At 36.1% G+C, this 25,581-nt stretch overlaps 1 protein-coding gene across 1 annotated transcript in view; it reads left to right on the top strand.

The window, feature by feature from the left end:
* CUNH8orf34 (chromosome unknown C8orf34 homolog) overlaps positions 1-25,581 on the top strand; it is a 404,315-nt gene that overhangs the window by 76,389 nt on the left and 302,345 nt on the right. Inside the window, 2 exon segments of the mRNA XM_046428478.2 lie at positions 1,752-1,899; positions 6,249-6,380. Coding sequence (XP_046284434.2) covers positions 1,752-1,899; positions 6,249-6,380 — 280 coding nt within the window.

Raw genomic sequence — 25,581 nt, 5'->3', positions numbered from 1 at the left:
TGACTCTGGAGAGTGCTGAAGGCTGAGAAGAAAATAAAGTGATAAAGTCTTGAAAGATTGGTTAAGGCTAAGCCTTGCTGAGAAGGCATCCTTGTAGACTGAATGATGATAGGATCACCATCAGCCATCTGAGAGAAAAACATTCAAGGTGGAGGAAAGAGGCCACCATCAAACAAAAAGACTAACATCTGATTTTTCAGGCCTGCTCACTAGATTGCCTCTCCTAGAATCTGAACATAAAATGACAGTTGACAGACCAGAATTCTAGGCTAAAACCAACAAGATGGAATGTGACTGATAAGACCAAAAAGTGGTGCTTGTGAATTTAGAAATCCAATTTCACAACACCCGCGGCTTGACAGCTGTTCATGTTCGAACAATCTGGGGATTCTAATTGACCACAAATTGGAGATTGTTTTTTTGCTCTTTCTGACTGGAAAAAACAATGTATAGATATTACCCTTGGGCAAATTTTGGCCCAATTTAAGGTATCATTAGAGCTATTTAAAAATGGAATGGCCTGTTTCGCAGGTAAAGATCTTGCTGTTGCTTAATGAGAGGGAGAGGGAGAGGGAGAGGGAGAAGGAGAGGAGGAGGGGGAGGGAGAGGGGGGAGGGTGAGGGAGGGGGGAGGGTGAGGGGAAGGGGGAAAGAGGGAGAGGGGGAGAGGAGGGGGAGGGGAGGGGGATGGGGAGAGAGGGAGAGGGAGGAACATACACAGAGGAAGAGACCAAAAGATTTACTCATCAGAGATTTTTGTAAAAAGAAGATTCTGTAATGTTTGGGGACTGTTTCAGACACTTTTTCATTTTTGTGAATCTCTGGCATATTACCCATTTATTCATTCCAACAAAATTTTCTTCATTTAGGGATATTTATGTGTGGATAAGAAGGAAAAATGACATTAGTATATGCTTAAATCAGCTTTGTGTCACCATGACTAAAATACCCGATGAGAACAACTTAAAGGTGGAAAAAGGGGCTCAAGGTTTTGGACATTCAGTCCATGGTAGGCTGAATCCATTGCTCTAGGCCCAAGAGAGGCAGCACATCATGGCCAAAGGGCCCAGCAGGGGGGAAACTGCTTGGTTCCTGGCAGGATCAGGAAACAGAGAGGGAGAGAGGAAGGAGCTGAAGGAAAATGAACCCTTTAATGGCATGCCCCCATGACCCACCTTCACTAGCCATGTCCCCCGGCCTATGGTGTCCCCCAAGTCAATCCATTCAAGCTAGAATGGACTGGGGGTTATATATGATAAGGTTACAGCTCTCATAACCTAATCACTTTAGATTTGAATATACCTCATTAACACAGTAACTTTTTAGGGTGTATCTGATATCTAAAACTTACTATATAAGGCATATGGTGAATTTTATCTAACGCTTAGTTTGTAATGGCATCTCTCAGAACAGTAAGCAAAAACTTAAAATTCTGAGATGATGCTTTTTAAAAATAAGTACTTAGATAAAATTTCTAGTATATTTAGGCTAACTATGAGAAATAAAGATTAATATAAACAAATACTTCTTGGGTTTACTCTATTTTAGCTCTGCAATGTAGACAGTTCAGTTCTCTATACTTCACTTCTCTCAGAATGAGGGCAGTAATTTGTCCCTGCTTGAAAATATTCTTAGGATTAAATTAGTTCCTGCATAGAAACAGTGATGATTGACAATATTAAATGCTAATTTAATGTTTATTATCTTTGCTGTGGTTATTAGACATAAATGTGTGCTCCATTCTGTCTTCAGGAATTAATGACCAAGCTAATAACTGAGACACCTGACCAGCCAATCCCATTTCTTATTGACCATCTTCAATCTAAACAAGGAAATCGTGGACAACTGCAAAGAACTTTGTCTGGATCCGCAGCTCTCTGGGCAGAAAGTGAAACATCAGGTAAATGAAAAATATCTTGCAGTTAATTTGGGATACATTTAATGAAAAATTTCAAGTCTTCTTGATTTTGATAAGATCAATCTAGATGAATGGATACCTAAGGTTTTCACGTATTCGACTGTGACTTCACCCAGATGTTAAAATTTATAGTATTTTTGAATTTGAAGATATTGCATTGTACTTCAAAATATAAAAATCAGGGTATTTAATTTTAATAGAGATGGTTCAGATTTGCAGAGAAGGATTTCATTCTGTATGAGTTCAAACAAATTATTCTAATTTTTTGTTTCTTTTATGAATATTTTGAATTAAATGCTTATAGTTCATCTGTATAGAAAAGTAAAGAAAAAAGTAAGAAAAAAAAGACTAGATATCTACAAAGTTAGTTTTCTTACTTCTCAAACTGATGAGAAGTCTCCATTTTCTCCAGCCCTCATGTTATCCTGTGTGTAAGTTCAGATTTAGGAGAAATCGTTCCTTCTGGATGTTGAGGAACCAGCCCTCCAGCTTTATGATACCTTTATTTATCCAGTAAACACTGGTGAGATCCTTGGGCAGACTTGACTTCACCCTTCTCTACACACTGTTCTGTTGTCTCAGGTATTTATTTTCAAGCCCAGATCTCCTTGGGTGCCCAACTCCTTGCCTGATTCTCCAGGGAATCAGCTTGTTTGGACTCAAAATGTTTTTTTTTTCTGCGATGACACTATGACTTCTCTTCTCCCCTTCATGCTCTGTGGGATCTCATGGAAAGGATTTTGTCTCTACATGTGTTGTCATATTAGTGCTTTCTCAAGACACTGAATAGAGAATAGGGTATTTCCTGAAGAAGGTAGACATATCTGGTGTTGATGATCCATGCAAAGCTGTCTGCATCATACGGGAAACTAGAATATGAGCTTTTGGCATACAACAGAGGGAACACTTGTTTTTTCTTGGCCCCACTTTCTTGGGTTTAGATTATAAATTAGGTGTTTAATCTTTGGCTTATAAGTGCTAAGATGGCACCCACCAGGTGAAGGCATATCAGATGAGCATCTGTGAGCTTACCAAAGTTCATGTGAGTCCATGTTTTATAAAACATTGTATCTGAAGAGAGAATGATTTATTACACTGGGCACTTTAACCAGCACACATTTAGCATCTCAGTGTCCTTGTTGGAATTTATGCCTGGCTTAGCTAAGTGTCAAGCCTCACCAGGTTGCAAGTCAAGGTGTTGACCAGGTTTCATTCTCATCTGGAGCTTGCCAACAGAAGAATCTGCTTTCAAGTTCATTTGGGTGAATGAAGACTTCACCCAACAGAGGCAAAATTTATCCCTTGCAGCTTTGTGACTGAGAACCCTGTTTCCTTTCTGGCTTTCATTTAGAGTCTGTTCTCAGCTCCGAGATGTAATGCAAGGTTCATTGCCGCGTTGCTCTCTCACCTCATGACAGTTTACTTTTTTAAAGGCAGTAAAGGAATTTCTCTCATTCTGTTCTGCTAAAATGGAGTCTTATCTAATATAATGTAATCATGACATTGACAAAACCTTTGCCATATTTTATTGGCTAGAAGCAGGTCAAAAGTCCTGTCTTCACTCAAGGGGAGGGAATAGAATAATAGGGCAGAACACCTGGGTACACCGATCATGGTTATAAATTACCTTGTTATTTTGCTAGTTTTCTTAGAATTCTGACTTTCACAAGCACTTATGACTCTTTCCTTGCAGAAGGGGAAAGGAGGGAGGAGATTATCATAACTCCCAGTTTACTGACTTGAGTGATGGCATAAATGCTCATTTAATAAGCATTATTAATAGGAACATAGAACTAAATTTATAAAGGGAAATATAAGCTCAATTCCTATTGATTAATTTGAGTTTCCTGTGGAAAATCTTTGTAGATAGTTACAGTAGGCAATTGGTGCTGTTTAAAGCTCTGGGGTAGTTCAAGGCAGAAGTCCTGGTGTGGAACTCATTCAGTATCATACAACTTGAAAGAACGATCAAGGCTCATCTTCGGAGAAAATGCCTGTTTATTGAGGAACAGCTCTGCATATTTATAGAGCCGGCGGTGGTTTGACAGTTATGAGAGTTTAATGGTTGAACGGTTTGTCAGTTGGCATAGGGTGCTTTCTGATTGATGGGTAAGGATCATGTGAGTCAGCAGGGCTAGTCTGATTGGTGGGTAAGGATCATGTGAGTCAGCAGGGCTAGTCTGATTGGTGGGTAAGGATCATGTGAGTCAGCAGGGCTAGTCTGATTGGTGGATAAGGATCTTGTGAGCCAGCAGGGCTCACCATTGGACGGCTCTTCTCAGGGGATGGGGAAGTTCTGATTGGTGGGTAAGGATCATGTGAATTAGCAGGGATCACCATTGGACGGCTCTCTGGGGATGGGGAAGTTAGTCTTTGGAGCCAGTGTGACTCCCAACACAACTAATCATGAAAAACATGAGGGTAAAACAATGGAGGAAGATGTGGTTAAACATGTGGAAGATGTGTACTTAGAATATGGAAGAAAATACATGTAAGATCATTCTGGTTGCCCTAAATTTTGTTGTTTGTTAAGAGGTGAGGTTGTTTGCTAAAGGTAAGAGAGTTTGTTAAGCAGTTTTGGGGCCTTACTGAAGTTGAAGACATGAATTAATTTTTAACTAATTCATCATAGAAAGCAGAAAGCAAGAAGGTGATTTTTTTTTTTCTTCATTAGTGTTCATAGAGCTGGGTTGAGAGAGAGAAAAAATTTTTAGGGGCAGATTGAGAATTGTGGTTGTGATACCATGGGGATCATGGAAGGTGGAAGAAGAGTTTTGTGGAGGAGTTTATATTTGAGAGCAAGTGATTCCAATGATGATGAAGCACAAGGTCAGATATGAGGCAGTGAGCAAGGGCAGGAGGAGATTTAGACATAGAAAGCTAAAAACCTTCAGGAGGTTGATGTAGTGAAAATATGAGAGATATAGAAATAATATTTTTAGGAATAATAAAAGTAATTATTTTTCTTGAATATGTATGGATTTTTTAAACTTATGTTTTTTCAAAAGTTTTATTGGGCTGTTGACTGTGATTTTTCAGGAAAATCAATCATGTGTACATTTTTTTTTAAAATTTTTTATTGTTGGTTGTTAAAAACATTACAAATTTCTTGACATATCATATTCCACACTTTGATTCAAGTGGGTTATGAACTCCCACCTTCACCCCATACACAGATTGCAGAATCACATCTGTTACACATCCATTGATTTACATATTGCCATACTAGGCAGCGGAGCACAACAATCATGTGTACATTGAGTCTCCTCCACGGCTCTTCATTTCTCTCATTTCATTTGGCATTGTGTTTGCCTTTAATATTTATTTACTCTCTTCTTAGGGGGTTTATTGAATAAAGTATGTTCTCCATGCCACTGATTAAATTTTTGACAGTACCGGTTCTCTCTTCTTTCTTACTTTGAACACAAATTTAAATGTGTTATTGCATTTTAGTCTCCTACTCATCTTTTTTTAAAAAATAATTTTTCTGTGAACATTTCCATTTTCAATCATAGGTTGGTTGACTTATCTCTGCTCTAATTTATTTATTTTGTTGGGGGGGAGTACCAGGGATTTAAATCAGGAGCACTCAACTACTGAGCCACATTTCCAGCCCCATTTTATATTTTATTTAGAGTCAGAGTCTCACTGAGTTGCTTAATGCCTCACTTTTGCTGAGGCTGGCTTTGAGCTTGCCATCCTCCTGCCTCAGCCTCCTGAGCCTCTGGGATTACAGGCGTGCACCACCATACCCGGCTTTAATTTCTTTTGGTTTCATACAGTCCATTTTCTTTTATTTTTATTCAAAAGACAAATCAATTGTGTTCTGATATTTAATGCTTTTAAAAGTATGATCTCTGCATTGTGGATGCTGTATTCTTGTGTTTTTAAATGAAATTTTTCTTAGAATTATATTTTTTTCTGTTTATTAAAATTTAAATGTGGAGTATTCTATCTAGTTTTAGGTTTGTCCACCAATAGTGTAGGTGAATTCTTCTTGTCCCCTTACCATGTAGCTTGAAACTATTTGGATTCTTTTCAAACTATGGGATAGGTGAAATCATGGCTGATATTGAAATTTCCAGTAGTGGTCACATCCTGTCTCATCTCATCTCTTTTCTACCAACTAGATAGGAATAGTAGCCTTGCTATATTACTTGAATTAATATGAATTGTTTTCCTTGCCCAGAAAGAACTACAGAATAAAGAAACCCACGACACCCAATGTCTCACTCTTCACTGGCTCAGTGGTCCTTTGTATATTGCTATATTTGATGACAAGAATGCCTTCATCCTTATTATTGATTTTTATATGTATTTTGTTTTAACAGAATCTAAAGGAACAAGAAGAGATTTCAGAAGCTATGATAAACCTTGGCAATTAAATGCAAAGAAGCCTAAAAAATCAAAAAGTGACCTTGCTGTGTCTAATATTTCTCCCCCATCGCCAGACTCCAAATCATGTAAGTCTGTTCTTCAAATATTATTTCCTTTATAAGTCTGTTGTTCAGGAAATTAAGAAAAAGTAGTAACTGAAGCCAAACTTTTAATCTGGATTTTTAAAAAAAATATTAATTTATTTATTTTTAGTTATATGTGGACACAATATCTTTATTTTATTTTTTTATGTGGTGCTGAGGATTGAACCCAGGGCCTCACACATGGCAGGCGAGTGATCTACCTCTGAGCCACAACCCCAGCCCTTGATCTGGTATTTTTGACCATTAATCCTAATGATTTCCACTTTCAAGTCTGCATTGATATTGAATTATTGTATGTATATCTAGTCACCTAATTATACTCTCAAACATGTGTAATGATTTAGACCTAGTACTCTGTTCCTTGAAGAATACAAGTTGTAGGGAGCAGTTCCCTTGCCTCTCATGGCCAGTAGTAGCATTATACTACATTCAAAGCAGGACCATATCTGCATTTAATGAAGTACAAAAAAATCAAGTTAAATCTTTTAGAGCAGAGTGAAAGATATTTCTATTCCAAACATTTAACAACAACAACAAATCTTAAATCCTCTATCTAGGATCTGCCTGAAACCCTGCTCATTATTATTTGTGACTGAACAAGTCTATAGTTATCCTCTCCCACACTGCCATAAGTTCCCTTCTCCTAATGTCCCTGCTTCCTTTCCCACTACCTTAGTAGCCCCTGCATTTCTCCAGGGCTCTGCTGCCTCCACACATGTGGAAGCTTGTTAAATAGTTCAGGAGCTGATGGAACACATGAGAGCTTGAAAACTGCTTTATACATCGATTTCTTATATTTGTTATAGAGTGAGGTGTTTGCTTTGAATTTCAACAAAGAAAAGAGTATGTTTAAAATAATTATTTTTGTTTGAAAATCTTTGAAAAACCACTGTGTGCTAACTGTAGTCTGAATCTGGGTCATATGTGAAAGAGACTGAAATTAACTCTATCTGCATTTACATAGTGGTACTCATAAAACTATTGGATCAACCCCACCAATAGTTTTGTGAGGTTAAATGGAATATTATGAACATTAAATGGTCTTAGCAAATGACGATTGTGATTTGTCAACTTCTCCTTCTTTGCCAGTTTAGTATATAAAATTTGATCCCAACATTAAAAAAATACACAAGTCTAAAATTACTATGTCTTCTTTGGACTAGTATGATTAGTAGTGTCCAACGCCATTCCTGACCCAGTTATGAATTCATATGGGAAAAATGAATAAATAAAGAAATGAAAATGAAATGAATCAAGTCTCAGTTTCCATCTCTATCAAGGAGTCATCAGCTTCTCCCCTCTCTCTATATTTGCCCTCCTTTCACCTCCCTTTCTCCTTCCTTCCTCTTTCTACCTCTGTCTTCCAATGATAAATCCATAACTATAAGGGTTTACTAGTTTATATTGCCAGTTCTGGATTTCATCACTTATCACTGAGGGGAGAATGTCAAAAGCCCACCTCATTCTGTAAGCTCTTTGCTCTACGTAGGATGCTACCAGCTGCAGAGTGTTGCTGGTGGTTGGCATCTGATTCTGTCTCCTCTCAACCTCTGGTTCCATAGATCATTAGCAATATTTTAATGGCAAAAACAATAACAAAATAACATTTTCATAGTATGTGTAGAGATAATACATATAACAATAAGAATAAAATGAGTGAAGGGTTAACATTGGAAATATACTATCAAATATTAAAATGTTGTTGAAGTAATAGAATTTCCCTTGAACATAGATTGTAATAGCTTAAAGGTGCATATCAGAATTTCTAAAGCATCACTAAAAGCAGTACAAAAGCACAAATGAGAAGTTAATAGATACATTAAAATGGAATATGAAAATGTTCTTTATCTTCCCAAAATAAAGGCAGGAAAAGTGAAACAGATAAACAAAGAATAGATTGTAAAATAGAAATCAAACACCAAGATGATAGGTTAAACTATAAATATGAGAGGAATTGTACCACATAAAAATGGATTAAACATTCTGATAAAACAAGTATTGTCAGGCTGCATAAAATGTATAGATTTTTTAAAAAACAAGAAACACACTTTAAATATACAGACAAAACCAATTTTAAATACTAAGCATAAGGAAACCTATATGGCTACATCAGACCAAGAAGAATTCAAAAGAGATCATCTCATAATGAAAAAGTTATTGAATTCAGAAAACATGATAATGCTGTGGGGCAGTGCACATAAAAACAGGGTTTCCAAATGCCTAATGAGAAATTTATAGAATTAAAAGCAGATAAAGACATAATAAGTGAATCAGAAAAATCAGTAAACACATGAAATTATGAACAACCACCTTGATTTAATTGATATTTATAGAACACATGCTCAATAAAGTTAGAACACATACACACACACACACACACACTCTAACACACATGTATATAATTCTCAATTCCTGGTAGAATATTCAGAAAGATAATTAATATGGTATGCTGTAAAACAATTATGTAGTTATATGAAATATTTTTTGTGAAGAAATTTTATTAAGTTAGAAATAAATTACAAGAAACTTAGAAACTCTGCTTGCCTCCACATTTTGAAATTAAAAACCTCATTTCTAAATAACGAAGGAGTTAAGTACAGAATTGCAAAGGAAATTTGACAACATTATGAAAAACAAAACATATACAAATTTGTAGGATGAACTAAATCAGTGCTTAGGAGAAAATTCATAGCTCTAATAGAAGCATTTTAAAGATTGATGTATTAGAAAACAAAATGGTATAAAGTCAATAACCTCAGCTTTCACCTTAAGAATATAGGTAAATAATGAACTAAATCAAGAATATGTTGAGGAAAATAAATGAGAAAAATAATGTAATTGAAATACAAAGTAAAACAAAGAAAAATCAATAAATCCCAGAAGTTGGTTATTTGAAAATATTTACTTAAACAATAAAACTACCTTGCAAGACTTATCATATGCAAGAGTATTAGGAATAAAAGAATAAAAATTATTACAGATTGTGAAGGCATTAACAGGATACTTAGAAGATAATTTAACAGTTATATGCCAGTAAGATTGACAACTTGTATAAAAGATATAAATCATTTGAGAGACACAAGAAACTAAAACTTACTCAAGAAGAAATAGATATATTTAAGTTTCCTCTATCAGTTAAATAAATTGAATTAATTATTAAATAGTTTCTCATCAAAAGGACTTGAGTCCAAGATGGCTTCATTATGGGATCAAAACATTTGAAACTAAAAGAAATTAATACCATATGCAACTTTTCAGAAAATGGAGAAGAAGGCTACACATTTCAACTCTATTTAGGTGGCCTCCATAAACTAAAACAAGATAAGGACTTTATAAGAAAAGAACACTAGAAATGATCCTAGTCCAAGACCATAGATATAAATATTTTTACCACCTATTAGTAATATTAATACAGAAATATAGGAAAGTGATCCAATTTATTTTATGTAAGAAATGCAATGTTCATCTAATAGACAAACATTTATCAGTGCAATTCACTATAAAAAAAGAGTAAGAGAGAAAATTTATATATTCATTTCAATACACGGGGGAAAAATATCTGACAAAACACAACATTTATGATAAAAACTCCATCAACGTAGGAATAATAGAAAATATCCTCAGCCTAATAAAGATCAAAACCAAAAGTCTCACAGTTATTATCATATTCTGCACTGAAATATTGAATACTGCTCCTCTATCAATGAAACAAATGCTTACAACTTCTGTTCAAAATCATAGTGTGAATGAAATTCGACAAGAGAAAAAATATATAATTGCAAGCGAAGATAGAAAAACCTTTTACTATACATGTCAAAATTTTATAAACATGAAAAACACAAAAGGAACGTAGAAGAAAAAATACTAAGATGAGTAAGTAAAATTGTCAAAAATCACAGGATACAAAGTAAGCAAGCAGATAATTGTATTTTGTATTCTGACAGTGTAAAATTGAAAATATCCTTAAAATACCATTTGTAGTAGCATCAAAGAATACCAAATTTTTAGGGACAAATTTGATGGGAAAATATGAAAACTGCCTATACAGAAAATTAGGAGACATTGTTGAGACAAATTAACTAAAACTTTGGATAGATATATCCTGTTCATATTCAATATTGGTAAAGGGTAGGTGGTACATATTGGCCTAGAATTTGAATATGTCCCTAGCAGGCTTTATTCTAGAAAATGATATAAATATTTTAAAAATGTACCAACCAAGGAAAAAGCCTATGATTATTTAAAGCACTCCTGATAAACATGAACTAGATAGAAAAATTTACTCCACCTGCCTTACAAAACTATAGTTGTCAGTTCAACATAATATAGGGTCCATAAATAGACCTCCATAATACAGTCAGATGAGCTTCCACAAGGATATATTAATAGTAAAATGAGAAAAGAAAAGATTACTTCAGCATTGGACATCCATTTGAAAAACAAACAAAACGAAATATAACTTAAGTCATCCCTGAAGGAAGTAAAGGATTTTTAGGGATGTTCCAGTTACTATGGCTGCTTGACCAATTGTCACAAACTTCTTTTAAATAAAATTAATTAAAGAGTAAAATGTACAATTGACTGGCATTTAGTACATTCACAATATTGTGCTACTATTCTCTACTAATATTTAGTTTGACACTATTTTCATCACCCCAAAGGAAACCTGTACCCAAGAAGCAGTCTCCCAGTATTTCCACATTCCACCAGCCCCTGACAATCTGCTTTCTGTCTCAGTGGAGTTGTTTCTATTGAGAGTATCTCATGGATAAAATCGTAGAGGTGTGACCTTTTGTATGTGACTTATTTCACTTAGCAAGCTTTTTGATTCATTCATTTCAGCAAGAACACAACTTCATTCTTTTTACAGCTGAATAATATTTCATTATGTGGATGTACCGCATTTTGTTTATCCATTCTTCTCTCAGTGGAAATTCGGTTGTTTCCATCTTTGACTCTTATGGATTGTGCTGTTCTGGGCATTCACATGCAAGTATTTATTCAAATACCATCATTTTTCTCGTTATTTGGATATATGTCTTGCAAGGTACTTAGTGGATCTTATGGTTATTGTAGGTATATTAAAGTCTCCAACTTTTATTTAGAATTATATTTCTCCCTTCAAGTATGTCAGCTTTTGCTTCCTATAGTTTGTGGCTCTGAGGCTAGGATTGTATATGTTTATATTTATAACATATGCTGTTATAATGTTCTTCTCTGTCATTTGTAGTGGTTTTTCTTAAAATCTATTTTGATATTAGAACAGTCATGACAGCTCTCTTTTCCACTAATACTGCATGGATTATCTTTTAATCATTATTTCTTCAAATATTCTTTCTATTCCTTTATCCCTTTTCTCTCCTTCTGGGTCTACCATTATGTATTGGTACATCAGACATAATGATAAAGTAAGAAAACTAGTGACTTTCCATCAACACCTGAATGGGTATTTAATATAAATTTGCATCTATTTTAGGAAGAGAAAGATATCTTCTTTTTTCTGTATTTTTTTCTGTGTTTTTATTGGTGTATTTCAGGTGTGCATGTCAATAGTGGGATTTGGTGTTACATATTCATATATGCGCAAAATATAGCAATTGAATTTGGCAAATATTGTTCCCCAGTACTTCTCCTTTTCCTCCCTTCTATCCTCCTTCTGGTCTCTTCCCTTTACTCTAGTGATCTCACTTTGATTTTTATGAGATCCACTACCATTTTTTCTTCATTTTTTACTCTCCAGCTTCCACATAAGAAAGAAAACATACAATCCTTGACTTTCTGAATTTGTGTTATTTTGCTTAACATAAGATTTTCATGTTCAACCCATTTTCCTACAAATGACAGAATTCCATTCTTTTATTTGGCTGAGTAAGACTCCATTGTGTATATTATATCACATTTTCTTAATCTAGTAATTCATTGGTGGACATCTAGACTGGTTCCATAGTTTACCTATTGTGAATTGTACTGCCATAAACATGTATATTCATTTATCACTGTAGTATGCTGAATTTAATTCTTCAGGATAACTACCAAAGAGTAGTATAGTTGGGTCATATGGTGATTCCATTCCTAGTCTTACGAGGAACCTCCGTACTGATTTACACCGTGGTTGTACTAATTTATAATTTCACTGATATTGTAAAAGTTTTTCTTTTTCTCCACATTCTCTCCAGCGTGTATTATTGTCCATTCATGATAGCTGCCATTCTAACAGGGGTGAGATAAAATCTCAGTGTAGTTTTGATTTGCATTTCCCTGTTAATGATGTTGAACATTGTTTCATATACTAGTTGTCAATTTGTGTTTCTTCTTTCGAGAAGTGTCTATTTAGTTCATTTGTCCATTTAACAATTTGGATTCTTTGTTGTTAGTTTTTTAAAGTTCTTTATATATAATGGATAAAAGTCTTTGTCATAAGAGTAGCTAGCAAAGATTTTTTTTTCCCACTCCGTAGGTTCTCTCTTCATATTCTTTGTTTTGCTGGGTAGAAGCTTTTTGATTTGATGCCATCCATTTAGTAACTCATGGCATTATTTTATGAGTTTTGGGGGTTCTACTGAGAAAGTCATTACCTGCACCTCTATGTTGGAGTGTTGGCCCTAAATTTTCTTCTAACTGTTGCATGGTTTCTCATCAAATTTCAAGATCTTTGTTACATTTTTAGTTGACTTTTCTACATATGGACAGCCAGTTTTCCCAGAACAATTTGTTTTTTTTAAAAAAAAATGTTGTAATTTTTGTAGTGTATGTTTTTGGCACCTTTGTTAAGGATCAGCTGACTGTATCTGTATGGGTTCATTTTGGTGTCTTTTATTCTGTGTCATTGGTTCACATGACTGGTTTTGTTCAAGTATTATATAGTTTTGATTACAATAGCTCAGTAGTATAATTTAAGTCAGGGATTGTGATACGTCCAGCATTGCTTAGAAGTTTGGGCTTAGAATGGCTTTGGCTAGTAGGGGTCTTTTATTATTTCAAATGAAATTTAGGACTGTTTTATCTAGTTCTGTGAGAAATGGCATTGGTATTTTTGTGGGGATTGCTTTGAATCTGTATATTTCTTTTGGTTGTGTGGCCATTTTAACATTAATTCTGGCTATTTGTGAATATGGGAGGTCTTTCCATCTTTTGAGCTACTCAATTTATTTCTTCAGTATTCTTCAGTATTCATTGTAGAGATCTTTCTCTTCCTTGGTTACATTTATTCTTTGATTTTTTGAGGCTATTGTTAATGGGATTGTTTTCATAATTTCTGTCTCAGTGTTGTTGGTACACAGGAAACCTATTGATTTTTGCATGTTGATTTTGTAACCTGCTACTTTGCTGAATTTATTAGCTCTAGCAGTCTTTTGGTGGAGCTCTTTGTGTCTTCTAAGTATGGGATCATATCATTTACAAATTTCACTTCTTTCTTTCCTATTTTTATTCCTTTTATTTCCTTCTCTTGCCTAATTGCTGTCACTACAGGTTCTAGTACTGCATTGAATAAAAATGGTGAAAGTGGATATCCTTGCATTGTTCCAGATTTTAAAGTGAATGCTTTCAATTTTTCCACATTAACTGTGATTTTGGCCTTGGGTTTGCTATATGTAGCTTTTATGAAGTTGAGGTAAGTTCTTTTCATCCCTAGTTTCTTCAGTGTTTCTATCATGAATGGGTATTGAATTTTGTTAAAGGTTTTCCCTGCATCTGTTGAAATAACTGTGATTGTTTTGTCCTTAATTTTCTTTATATGTTGAAAGACATTTACTGATTTGCATATGTTAAACTATCTTTGCATCTTTGGGATAAACCAACTTGGTTGTGCTGTATAATATTCTTAATATGTTGTTGAATATGATTTGTTAATTTTTTAAATGTTTTTGCTTTTAAGTTCATGAGCTATATTGGTCTGTAGTTATCTTTCTTTGATACGATATATTGTCTTCATACAATGAATTTGGAAATGTTCCATCCCTTTCCATTTCATGTAATAATTTGAAGAGCATTGACATTAGTTCTTTAATGGTCTGGTAGAATGCAGCTGATAATTCATCTTGTCTTGGGCTTTTCTTTTTGAAAGGCTTTGTATTACTGCTTCTATCTCATTGCTACTTATTGATCTGTTTCAATTTCATTTCATTGATTTTAGAGCTGATCTTAATTATTGACTTTCTTCTACCGGATTTGTTCTTGTTTTTCAAAGGCCTTGAGACTCATCATCAAGTTGTTTATTTGGGATCACTCTGATTTTCTTATGGAGACACTCCTAGCTGTAAATTTTTCTTGTAGAACTGCCTTCATTGTATCCCAGAAGTTCTGGTATATTGTAGCACTATTCTCATTTGATTCAAAGACTATGATTTCTCCCCTGATTTCTTCTATCACCCACTCATCATTCAAGTTTGTTGTTCAATATGCATATATTCAAATAGTTTCTGTAGTTGTTTTTTGAAGTTGATCTCACATTTTATTTCATTGTGATCAGATAAGACACACACAGAGTGTATATATATATATATATATATATATATATATATATATATATATATATATATATATATTTGCTAAGAGTTGCTTTGTGGACTAAAATATGATCTGTTTTGGAGAAGATTCCATGAGCGTTTGAGAATAATGTGTATTCAGCTATTAAAGTATAACATATTCTATAGAAAAATGTTAAGTCCATTTGGTTTATGATATATATTTAAGTGTGAAGAGTCTGTATTGGGCTTACGTCTGGGTGACCTATCAATTGTGAGAGAGGTGTGTTGAATTCCCACAGTATTATTGTATTGGAGTCTTTGGTGCTTTTAAGTTCTCTCCTTGATTTGTAGGTCATGCATTTTAATTATAATGTGCAATGAAGAGGTGCTTTTCTAAAAATGTAATTAGGTTATACCAACATTTGGAGGCATAAATATTTACTATAATTATGTATTTTTATTGGATTGTTCTCCTTACTATTATGAAGTAACCTTATTTGTCTCTTCTGATTAATTTTGTCTTGAAATCTGCTTTGTCAGACATGAGAGTAGCTACGTTTGCTTTTTTTCTTGGCTCCACTTTCATGATATACCAATTTCCATCTTTTCACTTTCATTCTGTGACTGTCTTTGCTATAAGGTGAGTCTCTTGCAATAACATATATCTGGTTCTTATTTTTTATTCCACCCTTCTATCCTATGTCCTTCAGTTGGAAAGTTGTGACCATTTACATTCAGTGTTATTATTGAGAGATGTTTGTTCCTGTCATTTTGACCTATTTCTAATGTTTAATTTGTTCCTATTTCTCATTTTTTTTAGCTACTCATCAAATGAGATTGTTCCATTTATGAGCTCTGGGGTTTGTTTTATTTCTTCTCTGTTGGAAGTATTTCTTTAGTGTTTTCTTTAATACCAGCTTAGTAGCCATGTATTCTTGTAGTTTCTCCTTATCTTGGAAAGTTTTTACATATACTTCAATTCTGAAGGATAGCTTTAGTTAATATAGATAGCAACCCCAGTTGACATTGATTTTCTTTCAGGGATTGGAATACATCATTCCTTGTTTTCCTGAGTTCATGTTGAGAAATCAGAAGTAGCTCTGACTGGCTTATCTCTACATGTGACCTGAAGTTTTCCTCTTGAGACTTTTAAAATTCTTTCCTTCTCCTCTATGTTAGGCATTTTAATTATGTTTCTTGGAGAGCTTCTTTTTTGATCTTGTCTATTTAGGCTTCTGAATGCATCCTGTATCTGGATGTTCATTTCATTCTCAAAGTTTGGAAAAATTAGCTGTTATTATTTCCCTGAAGAAGTTATCTATTCCATTATCCTGCATCTCAAACCCTCCTCAATTCCATGATTCTTAAATTTGATCTCTTAATGTTGTCCAGAGTTCTTGTATATTCTGATCATGGTTACTTATTTTCTTTTCTTTAATGCTGTCTGAATATTCAAGGCTGGCCTCTTTATCTTTCAACTCTGAAATTCCACCTTTAGCATGGTATACTCTATTAGACTTTCAGTTGAACGTTTTATTTAATTTATGATATCTTTCATATTTAATATTTCTGTTTGATTCCTTTTCAATATCTCTGTCTCCTTATTGATTTTTCTATTCATATCCGGTATTGACTTCCTTAATTCATTGAGTTGTTTTTCTATGTTCTCTTGGAATTAATTGACATTTTTGTAGTCATTCTTTTGAATTATTTCTTGGTTATTTCATCCACTTCCTTATCTTTGGTTTTAGTTGCTAGTAAACTTATGAACTTTAGGATATGTTGGGTCCTTATTTTTTCACATTTGTTGTATTCCTGTGTTGAGTTTTATGCATTAGTTGGGATGGATTTCTCTTCTACTTATGTGTGGGCCCCTTTCAGGTACAACCTTATTCTGCCAAAATATCTTAGAGTGATCTATATTGAGACCCCTTTTAGGTATGGTACCCACAATCTTTGTGTTAATTTTTTTCTGTTTTTATTATAGCAGTCGGTGTCTATGAATGCAACCTGAGGGCCCACCCTAGCCATTCTTCCTTGAGGCCTGGTCATTATTTGGGGTTTTTTGTTTCTTTTATTTCTTGTTTTAAAGTATGACTGAAGTGTGAGTGTCACTATTTTGGGTGGGGAGTCAGTAGCTCTATCTCTTGACTGGGTTTAGTTTAGCAGCAGAGTCTCTACCTATGACCTTGTAGGATCCCTATAGATTCCTAGCACCCCATAAAAAAAGGAGAAACAAAACAATAGCAACAACTGAAGCAAAACCAATTTACAGCATTAAAATAAATACCTGCCCTTATCTCAATTTCCTACTGGGGGTTGGGGATAGTGAGCAAGAGCCAGTGTGCACACCTTCTATTCTGAGGTTACACTGAGCTGCTAGCTGGGGTCTGCATCAAACTGAAGCTGGTTGAAATAACTCTCAGCTTCCCTTTCCACCAGTGTAAGTAGGATGGAATGAGAAGTGCTCTCCATTGGAGTTTTGTCTGCACAGACCAGATTGCACTACCGGATTGGGGATGCTGCAGAATTTTATGAGGGGTGTTCTGGGGACTGGAGCTTAGCTCTGATTAGGACTTAGGGACTTTGTTGGGTGGTATTTGCTCTGGAGAGATTAGGCCAGTACACCCCTAGAACCAGGCAAATGCTGATCATGGCTGGAGTCTGGATCTCAGGAGCTCCAGCCAACCCTCCACAGGTTTCACACACTCCTGTTACCCATAAGACTACCTTCCCAGGCTTAGTCCCTGAGTATAATCAGACCTGCCTATTCAGTTTCCTGACTTTCTTCTGCTGATCACATGAGCCACCAGACTCAAGAGGAAAGCAAGTTTTACTTTCCTCTGTATTTCTGAGTTGAACACATGTGGTACAATCTTCTCTGTGCCTGTTTCACTCAAGTTTTGCTAGATACACCCTAGGCTACAAGGTAGGTGCTGGCAGGGAAGTATGGCAATGTTGGCTGTCATCTCTTGGAGCTCCTGCTGCAGCAAGCTGCCCTATGGCCTTCTCAAGATAGCTTTTGGCCTCAGTTCTCCACTTGCCAGTTGAGAAACAGAGCACTTTTCAGACACCAGTTTGCTGCACAGCCTCTCGATCAGCTATGTTCGGGCTGCTTTTTTTGATCTACAGGTTTTTCTATGACAGATTTGTTTGTTGTGTTTTTCTCTCTGCTTGTAACATCCCTCCCCTCGGCAGTGAACCAGGGCTGCTACAGCGACCAACTTGGTTCCAATGTACTCTTTCTTGTTCTTCAACACACCTGACTTTCCCATATTGAGTTTTAGTGAATTCCCTCTTTCATGCACCTGGCTGAGAAGCAATACTCCCACTGCTTAAATTCCAAGCCATGGAGCAACTGGAAACCCAGCCTTCCTCTAATCCACCGTTTTGAACCTTCTCAACTTCTTTCAAGAAAATTTGTACCAGATGCATAAGTCTGATAGCCAGATTTTGTATGATAGTCATTTTTGCAAGCAAGAATGGTATTTATCTGGAAGTTGAAGTTTGCCCTGGAAGCTAGAAGTCAGAGATTAGGTGTTGATGGAGCCATGATCTCTCTGAAGGCACTAGGAAAGGATTATTGTCAGGGCTGTCTTCTAGCATCAGGTCAGTCTTTGGCTTGTTGCAATAACTTTGTGTTCTTCCTGTGTGTAGAAAGATATATTGTTAATTAACACATTACCTGATAGCATATTTGGAATAAAACTAAAAAGTTTTCCAAATTATTGTTCATTCTTCTTAAAAGAAAAAAAAGGGCTCAACTATATGCACAGTCATTAACTTTCAGATACAGAGAAGATACTGTAATCAATTTTATTTTTTAAAAATATTTATTTCTAAAACTCACTTAAAATTGATACTTATGTTGATCATACCCAGTTTTGTAAGAAAAAAACATTCTCTTATTCTCTCCAAAAGGTTGTGAGCTTGGTAAAATGCAATCTTCATGAATGAAGGGTACTTTGTTACTTTAATTCCTACTGACTTACTCATACCATTTAGAAAAGTATCCACTGCCGCAGTCTGGCTGGGCACAAATCACCAAGCCGCCACAAAGCACTTGTATGTTCAAACAGGAAACTTTATTGCCTGAACTCCAACAGCACTCCTCGCACACTCCCCGGGAACTCTCCCGAACGCCATCCACGCGGCTCCTCTCCGGCACACCACACCAACCGGAACTCCCTCCACCAGAACTTCTCCAACCAATGCGAACTCCCCAGGAAGTCCCCGTGAGAACTCCAAAGTAGCGGGCGCCCGAGGTGGACAGCAGGGGTCTATATACAATTGATTCAATCCAGCATCATCTTAATGGCTCGCCTCTCAACCAATACTTCTGGCAAAATGCCAGGGGCCATTCCGACTTGGCTGTAGCTCTCAACATCTCCCCCCTTCTGTTTAATTAAACAACAAGCAATGTGGCTTAGGGACTGTGCCTGTCTTAGGTTGTCCAATACTACATATGGTCCTTACCCGTCATCAGATGAGCTGACCTCAAGGCATCAGCCTCCTGTCTTAGGTTGGTACCATTGCAGTTGGATCTTACCCGTCATTGACTACTGGTCCAGCATACAGCCATACTTGTGGATAGGCCTTTTCACCAGTGGGGGGGTGAGGTTCTTTGCCTCACCTCTGTTGGCCCCCAAATTTGGCCTTTGCCTCAGTGGGGGGGGGTGAGGTTCTTTGCCTCACCTCTGTTGGCCCCCAAATTTGGCCTTGGTGCCAGTGGGGGGGTGAGGTTCTTTGCCTCACCTCTGTTGGCCCTCAAATTTTAGACCATAACAAGCAGAAGGGAGGAGGATGCGAAACGCCACGACACCAAGCTAAATGATGGTTCCTTTTGGAAAAATTCTACCACCGATGACACCATCAGCAAAGATGCCCCAGCACTACCACAATTCGCCACACCAACAGATAGTTCACAATGTATACAAGTGATATATAGTCCAGGCAAGTTCTGAAAGCAGTTCAAAGCAGAGGAATCCATCAATATGTCCATTTCCTCCCAAAGTAAATCGACTCGTTGATTGAGCATCACTTGTTGAGTTATTATTCATTGATGCATCAGTTTATACAGTTTGTAGTAATAGCTATCGTAGAAGCTGTGGTTTGGTTTTATCTTTGTCTTCACCGGCACTGGGATGAAGATAGGAATTCTGGCAATGATGGTTAAAAAAAAAATATGTAACATTCCAGCAGGCACTAAGAAACCAATTTTCTGAACAATTTACATTATCCTGAACAGAATTATTAAATATAATGAAAAGGAAAGGTGAAAATAAACAAGCAGATCTGTTAACCTCCTTTTTTGTTCACATATTAAAACAATCCTCAACAGCTGTTTACCCAATTTAAATTAAACCATTTAAATCACGTGAATAAAAAAAAAATATTTGGATCCATTTTCTCATGAGCGCTCCTCATATATGATATATGGACATACACACATACAGACATACAACACAAACAGAAGTTTGCACACATAACACAATACGTACAATACATAATATAATAGTAAAGGCCTTGTAGCTTTTCAAAGGTGAAATCTCCATTGCAATGTTTAAAAACTCCACAGTCAAAAAATAGAACTGATCAGAAAAATATTAACCTAGGTCTGTATGAGCTCAAAAAATAAAATAGAACCTCATGATGTGGGAAAAGGCAATAATAAAATACATATTGAAAAAGGCATCCTGGGTTTGACTCTTCTTTGGATATCCCATCCTTTTTCCTGTATCTTGCATATGGGTCTGAAGGTATTCCCACAAGCAAGCCCCAAGGTTTTTCACATTTGAAATAGGCTCTAATGCTGTTCATTATTCATTAGCCTCCAGGTGTGGGAGAACCACTGTTGCAGATGTAAGGATATCAGCTGTTATGGATTTGAACCAAGTCATCTTCTTTTTGGTCTGTAGAAATTGCTTTAGTTAGTCTCTCTGGAATCCAAATTGGCTGCTGTTCTCCCTGTGGAAACACACAAACAGATCCCTGACTCCAGAAAATCACTGGGTCAGGACCTTTCCATTGTCCTGTTAGAATATCCTTCCAAAGTACCTTGGGCTTATGTACATTTTTTGGACACATATGCCTTTCTGCAGCACTAAGCCCTGATGAATCCAAATTTAAAAAGTTTAGAGTAAAAAGGGTTATTTTAAGTTTATCTCTGGGGGATATATACCCCTTCCCAATTCCCTCTTTTTGCTTTAATAAGTAAATTTTAATAGTTTGCTGAGCTCTTCCAACTATGCCTTGTCTTTGTGGATTTTATGGGATTCCTGTTATATGAGTAATACCAAATGATGAGCAAAATTGCTTAAAAGAGGTAGAAGTATAGCCAGGACCATTATCTGTTTTTAACTGTTTTGGATGCCCACAGTGGCAAAATTTTGTAAGCAATGAGCTATAATATCTTTAGTTTTTTTCTCCGGCATGAAGGGAGCCAATCAAAAATCCAGAAGAAGTATCAACTGTAACATGCAAATATTTTAATTTTCCAAATTCTGGCAAGTGTGTGACATCCATCTGCCAAATATGGTTAGGTATCATTCCTCTAGGATTGACTCCAAGATTAACTTGTGGTAAAAAGGTCACACAATTTTGATATGTTTTATTATTTGTCTAGCTTGTTCCTTCCTTAGTTATTTTAAAACGCTTTTGTAAAGTATTAGCATTGACATGGAACCTTTTATGAAAATTTGTAGCTTTTTCTAGAGTAGAAAAAATATGTATGTCATGTGTAGTTTTATCTGCTAAATCATTGCCCAAACAAAGGGCTCCAGGCAATCCTGTATGTGCCCTGATATGTCCTATAAAGAATGGATCTTTTCTGTCCCAGATTAGACTTTGTATAGTGGAAAACAAATAGAAAACAGTAGAGGAAGGGGAAATCCTACCAGCATATTTAAGGGATACTATAGTATTAACTATATACTGACTATCAGAAAATAAATTAAATACAGAATCTTTAAACATCACAAAAGTTTGTAATACTGCATTAAGCTCTAGCTTTTGAGCTGGTTGTTTGGGTACTAAAAATGTAAAAGTTTGTTCAGGGGTAACTACTGCTGCTGTACCATTATTTGACCCATCAGTGAATATATTTGGAGCATTCATGATAGGTGTTTTTCTTGTCATTTTTGGAAAAACTATAGGATGCGAATACCAAAAAGACAGCAAAGGATTAGATGGTAAGTGATTATCAAATGAAACATTAGATTTACACATGATTATTGCCCAAGTATTTAACTCATTAGCTAACTCATCAATTTGATCCATAGTATATGGAGTAATAATTTTATTGGGAGAAATTCCAAACACTCCTTTTGCTGCTTTTATTCCTTTCAGTATCAATTGTCCTATAGCCTCAGGATACCCAGTAAGAATAGTGTTAGGAGAATAAGATAAATGTATCCACAATAATGGACCTTCTTGCCAAAATACTCCTGTAGGAATATTTGTTGTTGGTAGTACAATAAATAATAAAGGCAAACATATCAATTCTATCCAAATGCATATTTTCCATATATGTTTCAATGATTTTTAATGCCTTTCTTGCTTCAGGTGTTAACAATTGGGGTGAATTTGGATCTGATGGATCTTTTAGGATATCAAATAAAGGTCCCAACTCTCCTGTTGGTATACCTAGATAAGGCCTTATCCAATTTATGTCTTCTAATAACTTTTGAAAGTCGTTAAGTGATTTGAGTTGATCTACTCGTATTTGAATTTTTGGTGGATGGACCATGGTCAAGGATAATAGAACTCCTAAATAATTAATTGGAAAATTTAGTTGTTCTGTATGTATTGCTATCTCTAGATTATAATTTTTTTAATAAATTTGTAAGTGTGGCATAACATTCTAGCAATGTGTTTTTATCTTTGTGTGCTAATAATACTTTGTCCATATAGTGAAATATTTGTAGTTCAGGATTTTGATTTCTACGTGGCTGGATTGCTTTGTTAACATAAATTTGACACATAGTTGGGCTGTTAGCCATCCCTTGAGGGAGTACTTTCCATTCATATCTCTGGTCAGGACCTTCATGATTCAGTGCAGGGATAGTAAATGCAAAACATGGACTATCCTCAGGATGAATTGGAATTGAAAAAAACCAATCTTTAATATCTATAGCTAAAACATACCAGGTTTTTGGCAAAGCAGACAATTGAGGAATCCCTGATTGAGCAGGTCCCATAATAACCATCTCATTATTAATGGCTCTTAAATCTTGCAATAATCTCCATTTACCAGATTTCTTTTTGATGACAAAAGTGGGAGTATTATGGGGAGATACGGAAGGTTGTATATGTCCCTCCGCTAATTATTTGACCAGGTCATGGGCTGCTTGTGTTTTTTCTTTAGTCAGGGGCCACTGAGGAACCCATACTGGTCTTTCTGATTTCCAAATAATTTTTATTGTCTCAGTGACCCCCTCTTGCAAACCCAATCCATGTCTATTTCTTGATCTATTTGTATTGACGCCACTATACTTTGTCCTTTTTCTCCTAATCTTTTTCCTTTCCTAAAACCTTGTCTAGCCATAATAGTGGGCACATTTGGATTGATGTTATTTGTTAATGTCAAACCTAATTGGTCTAGGACATCTCGTCCCCATAAATTTATAGGAAGATGATTCAATCCATATGACTGTACAGTTCCTTCACATCCTTCAGTATCCTTCCAATCTAATACCTTTGCACTTCTATGGGGATTAGTTGCCACTCCTAGGCCTTGATGCATTTGAGTGGCTTGTGTTAATAGCCAATGTTTCGGTCATTCTTGACGAGAGATGATGCTAAGGTCTGCACCTGTGTCCAGTAGCCCATTAAATTCATGTCTTTGAATATTTAGTTTTAGCATTGGGCGAGAATCTAAATTTAAAGAAAGCATAGCCCAATCTACACCTATGGAGCCTAATCCCCTGGAACCTCTTTCTATAGTACTACTGGAAAATTTATCATGCAGGCTGGGTATTATTAATAACTGTGGTATTCTATATCCTGATGAAATTACTGATATACCTCTTGGAGAACTAGCTATAATTTTTATTTCACCTTCATAATCAGGATCAATTACCCCAGGACTTATCATAAGTCCTTTTAGAATAGAAGAACTGTGTCCTAATAATAAGCCTACTGTTCCTTTGGGAAGAGGTCCTTTTACCCCTGTGGGAATGATTTGAACTCCCATCTCTGGAGTTAGTACTGCTCTGGCAGAGGCGAAGATGTCCAACCCTGTGCTCCCTCTGGTTAGTCTGATGAGAGATCTGATGGATAATGTGTCCTGGGCACTACCCTGATGGTGTTGCTGGGTTCCTCCGGTGCCCCATATATTTGTGGTCATGGGCCCTGGAGCATTGGGCCCCCCTGTCTGTTTTTTAGCAATGGAGCCCGATGCCTTTCTCCACGATAACATGGGTAAACACCTGGTCCTTGTCCGTTTTTTGATAACGGAGTACCCTCTATGGTGGTTTGAGGATGGCATTCATTAGCCTAATGTCTCCCTCTACGGCATCATGGGCAAATACCCGGTATTCTACCCCTTTGATACCAAGTTTTGTTAAACCCTCCTCCTATGGGGCAATTCCTTTTAAAATGTCCTGTTTTTTCACAATTGTAGCATGTTTTTGGCCTGGCGTCTAAAGCCTGTTGTACTGCAGCTTCCAAGACTTGCCCTTGTTCATTAATGTCTCTACATAATTTTATATATGTGTTTAAATCTTCATGTTTCCATGGTCTAATGACCTTCCCACACCCTTTGTTTGCTTGGTCATAGGCTAGCTGTTTAATTAATGGCATTGCTTGATCTGTATCCCCAAAAACTCTGGTAGCTGTTTGAATAAGCCTATCTACAAATTCAGCGTAAGGTTCATTAGCTCCTTGTATTGCCTTAGATAATTGACCTTCTAAATCTCCATGTCCTTGTAAAGTTCTTCCATGCCCTAACTGCATCTGCAGAAATTTGTGAGTATATGGCAGGATCATATGCAATTTGTTGCAGCTGAACCTCATAAGGTCATTTTCCTAACAACATATCTAGATTTCTCTGAGGATAACCAGCTGCTGCATTTCGCCTAGCAGTCTCTGTGCAAAATTCCTTATTGGCAACCTTCCATAACAAATATTGCCCTCCATTTAGCACAGCTTTACACATACTAGTCCAGTCTGCTGGCATCATGTCCAAGTTGGTAATGGATTCGACCATGCTTACAATGAAGGGTGCTTGGGGACCATAGGTTGTTACAGCCTCCTTTAACTGCTTCACTGTTTTGAAATCTAAAGCACGGTGAATTCGTTGCCCTCCTGTCTGCTCAAGTACAGGGCATGCTAATCTTTGAGGTCCTGCCCCAGGATCCCATCTATCAACTATGGGGGTTAGGGGCCCCATAGGTGGATTTGTTGGTTGGACACTTTCGCCCTCTGGTGATAGAAAGGTGTTAGTAGCAGCCTCCTGTTGTAACTTTTTCCCTCCTGATGGCCCTTCTTCCTTTAAATTTTCTTCCTTTGTCTGACTAGCTCGAGAGACCTTCTCTTTTGCTTGATCTAACCTGTTTTCTACCCTAGTCTGGACCTCTAACAATTTACTTAACACTCTTTCGGTTTGTTTTTTACTAATTTCTGATCCCATATTTCTACTATAAAGATAACACAAAACAAAACCGAAACAGAATGAAAACAAACGGAACAAAAATGCATTGTATCAATTTTCCTAT

Source organism: Marmota monax, unplaced genomic scaffold, assembly GCF_021218885.2.
Source record: "Marmota monax isolate L192 unplaced genomic scaffold, Marmota_monax_Labrador192_F-V1.1 WCK01_AAM20220418_F8-fsc00044, whole genome shotgun sequence".
NCBI classification, from domain to species: Eukaryota; Metazoa; Chordata; class Mammalia; order Rodentia; family Sciuridae; genus Marmota; species Marmota monax.
This window is presented reverse-complemented; position numbering and strand designations above follow the sequence as displayed.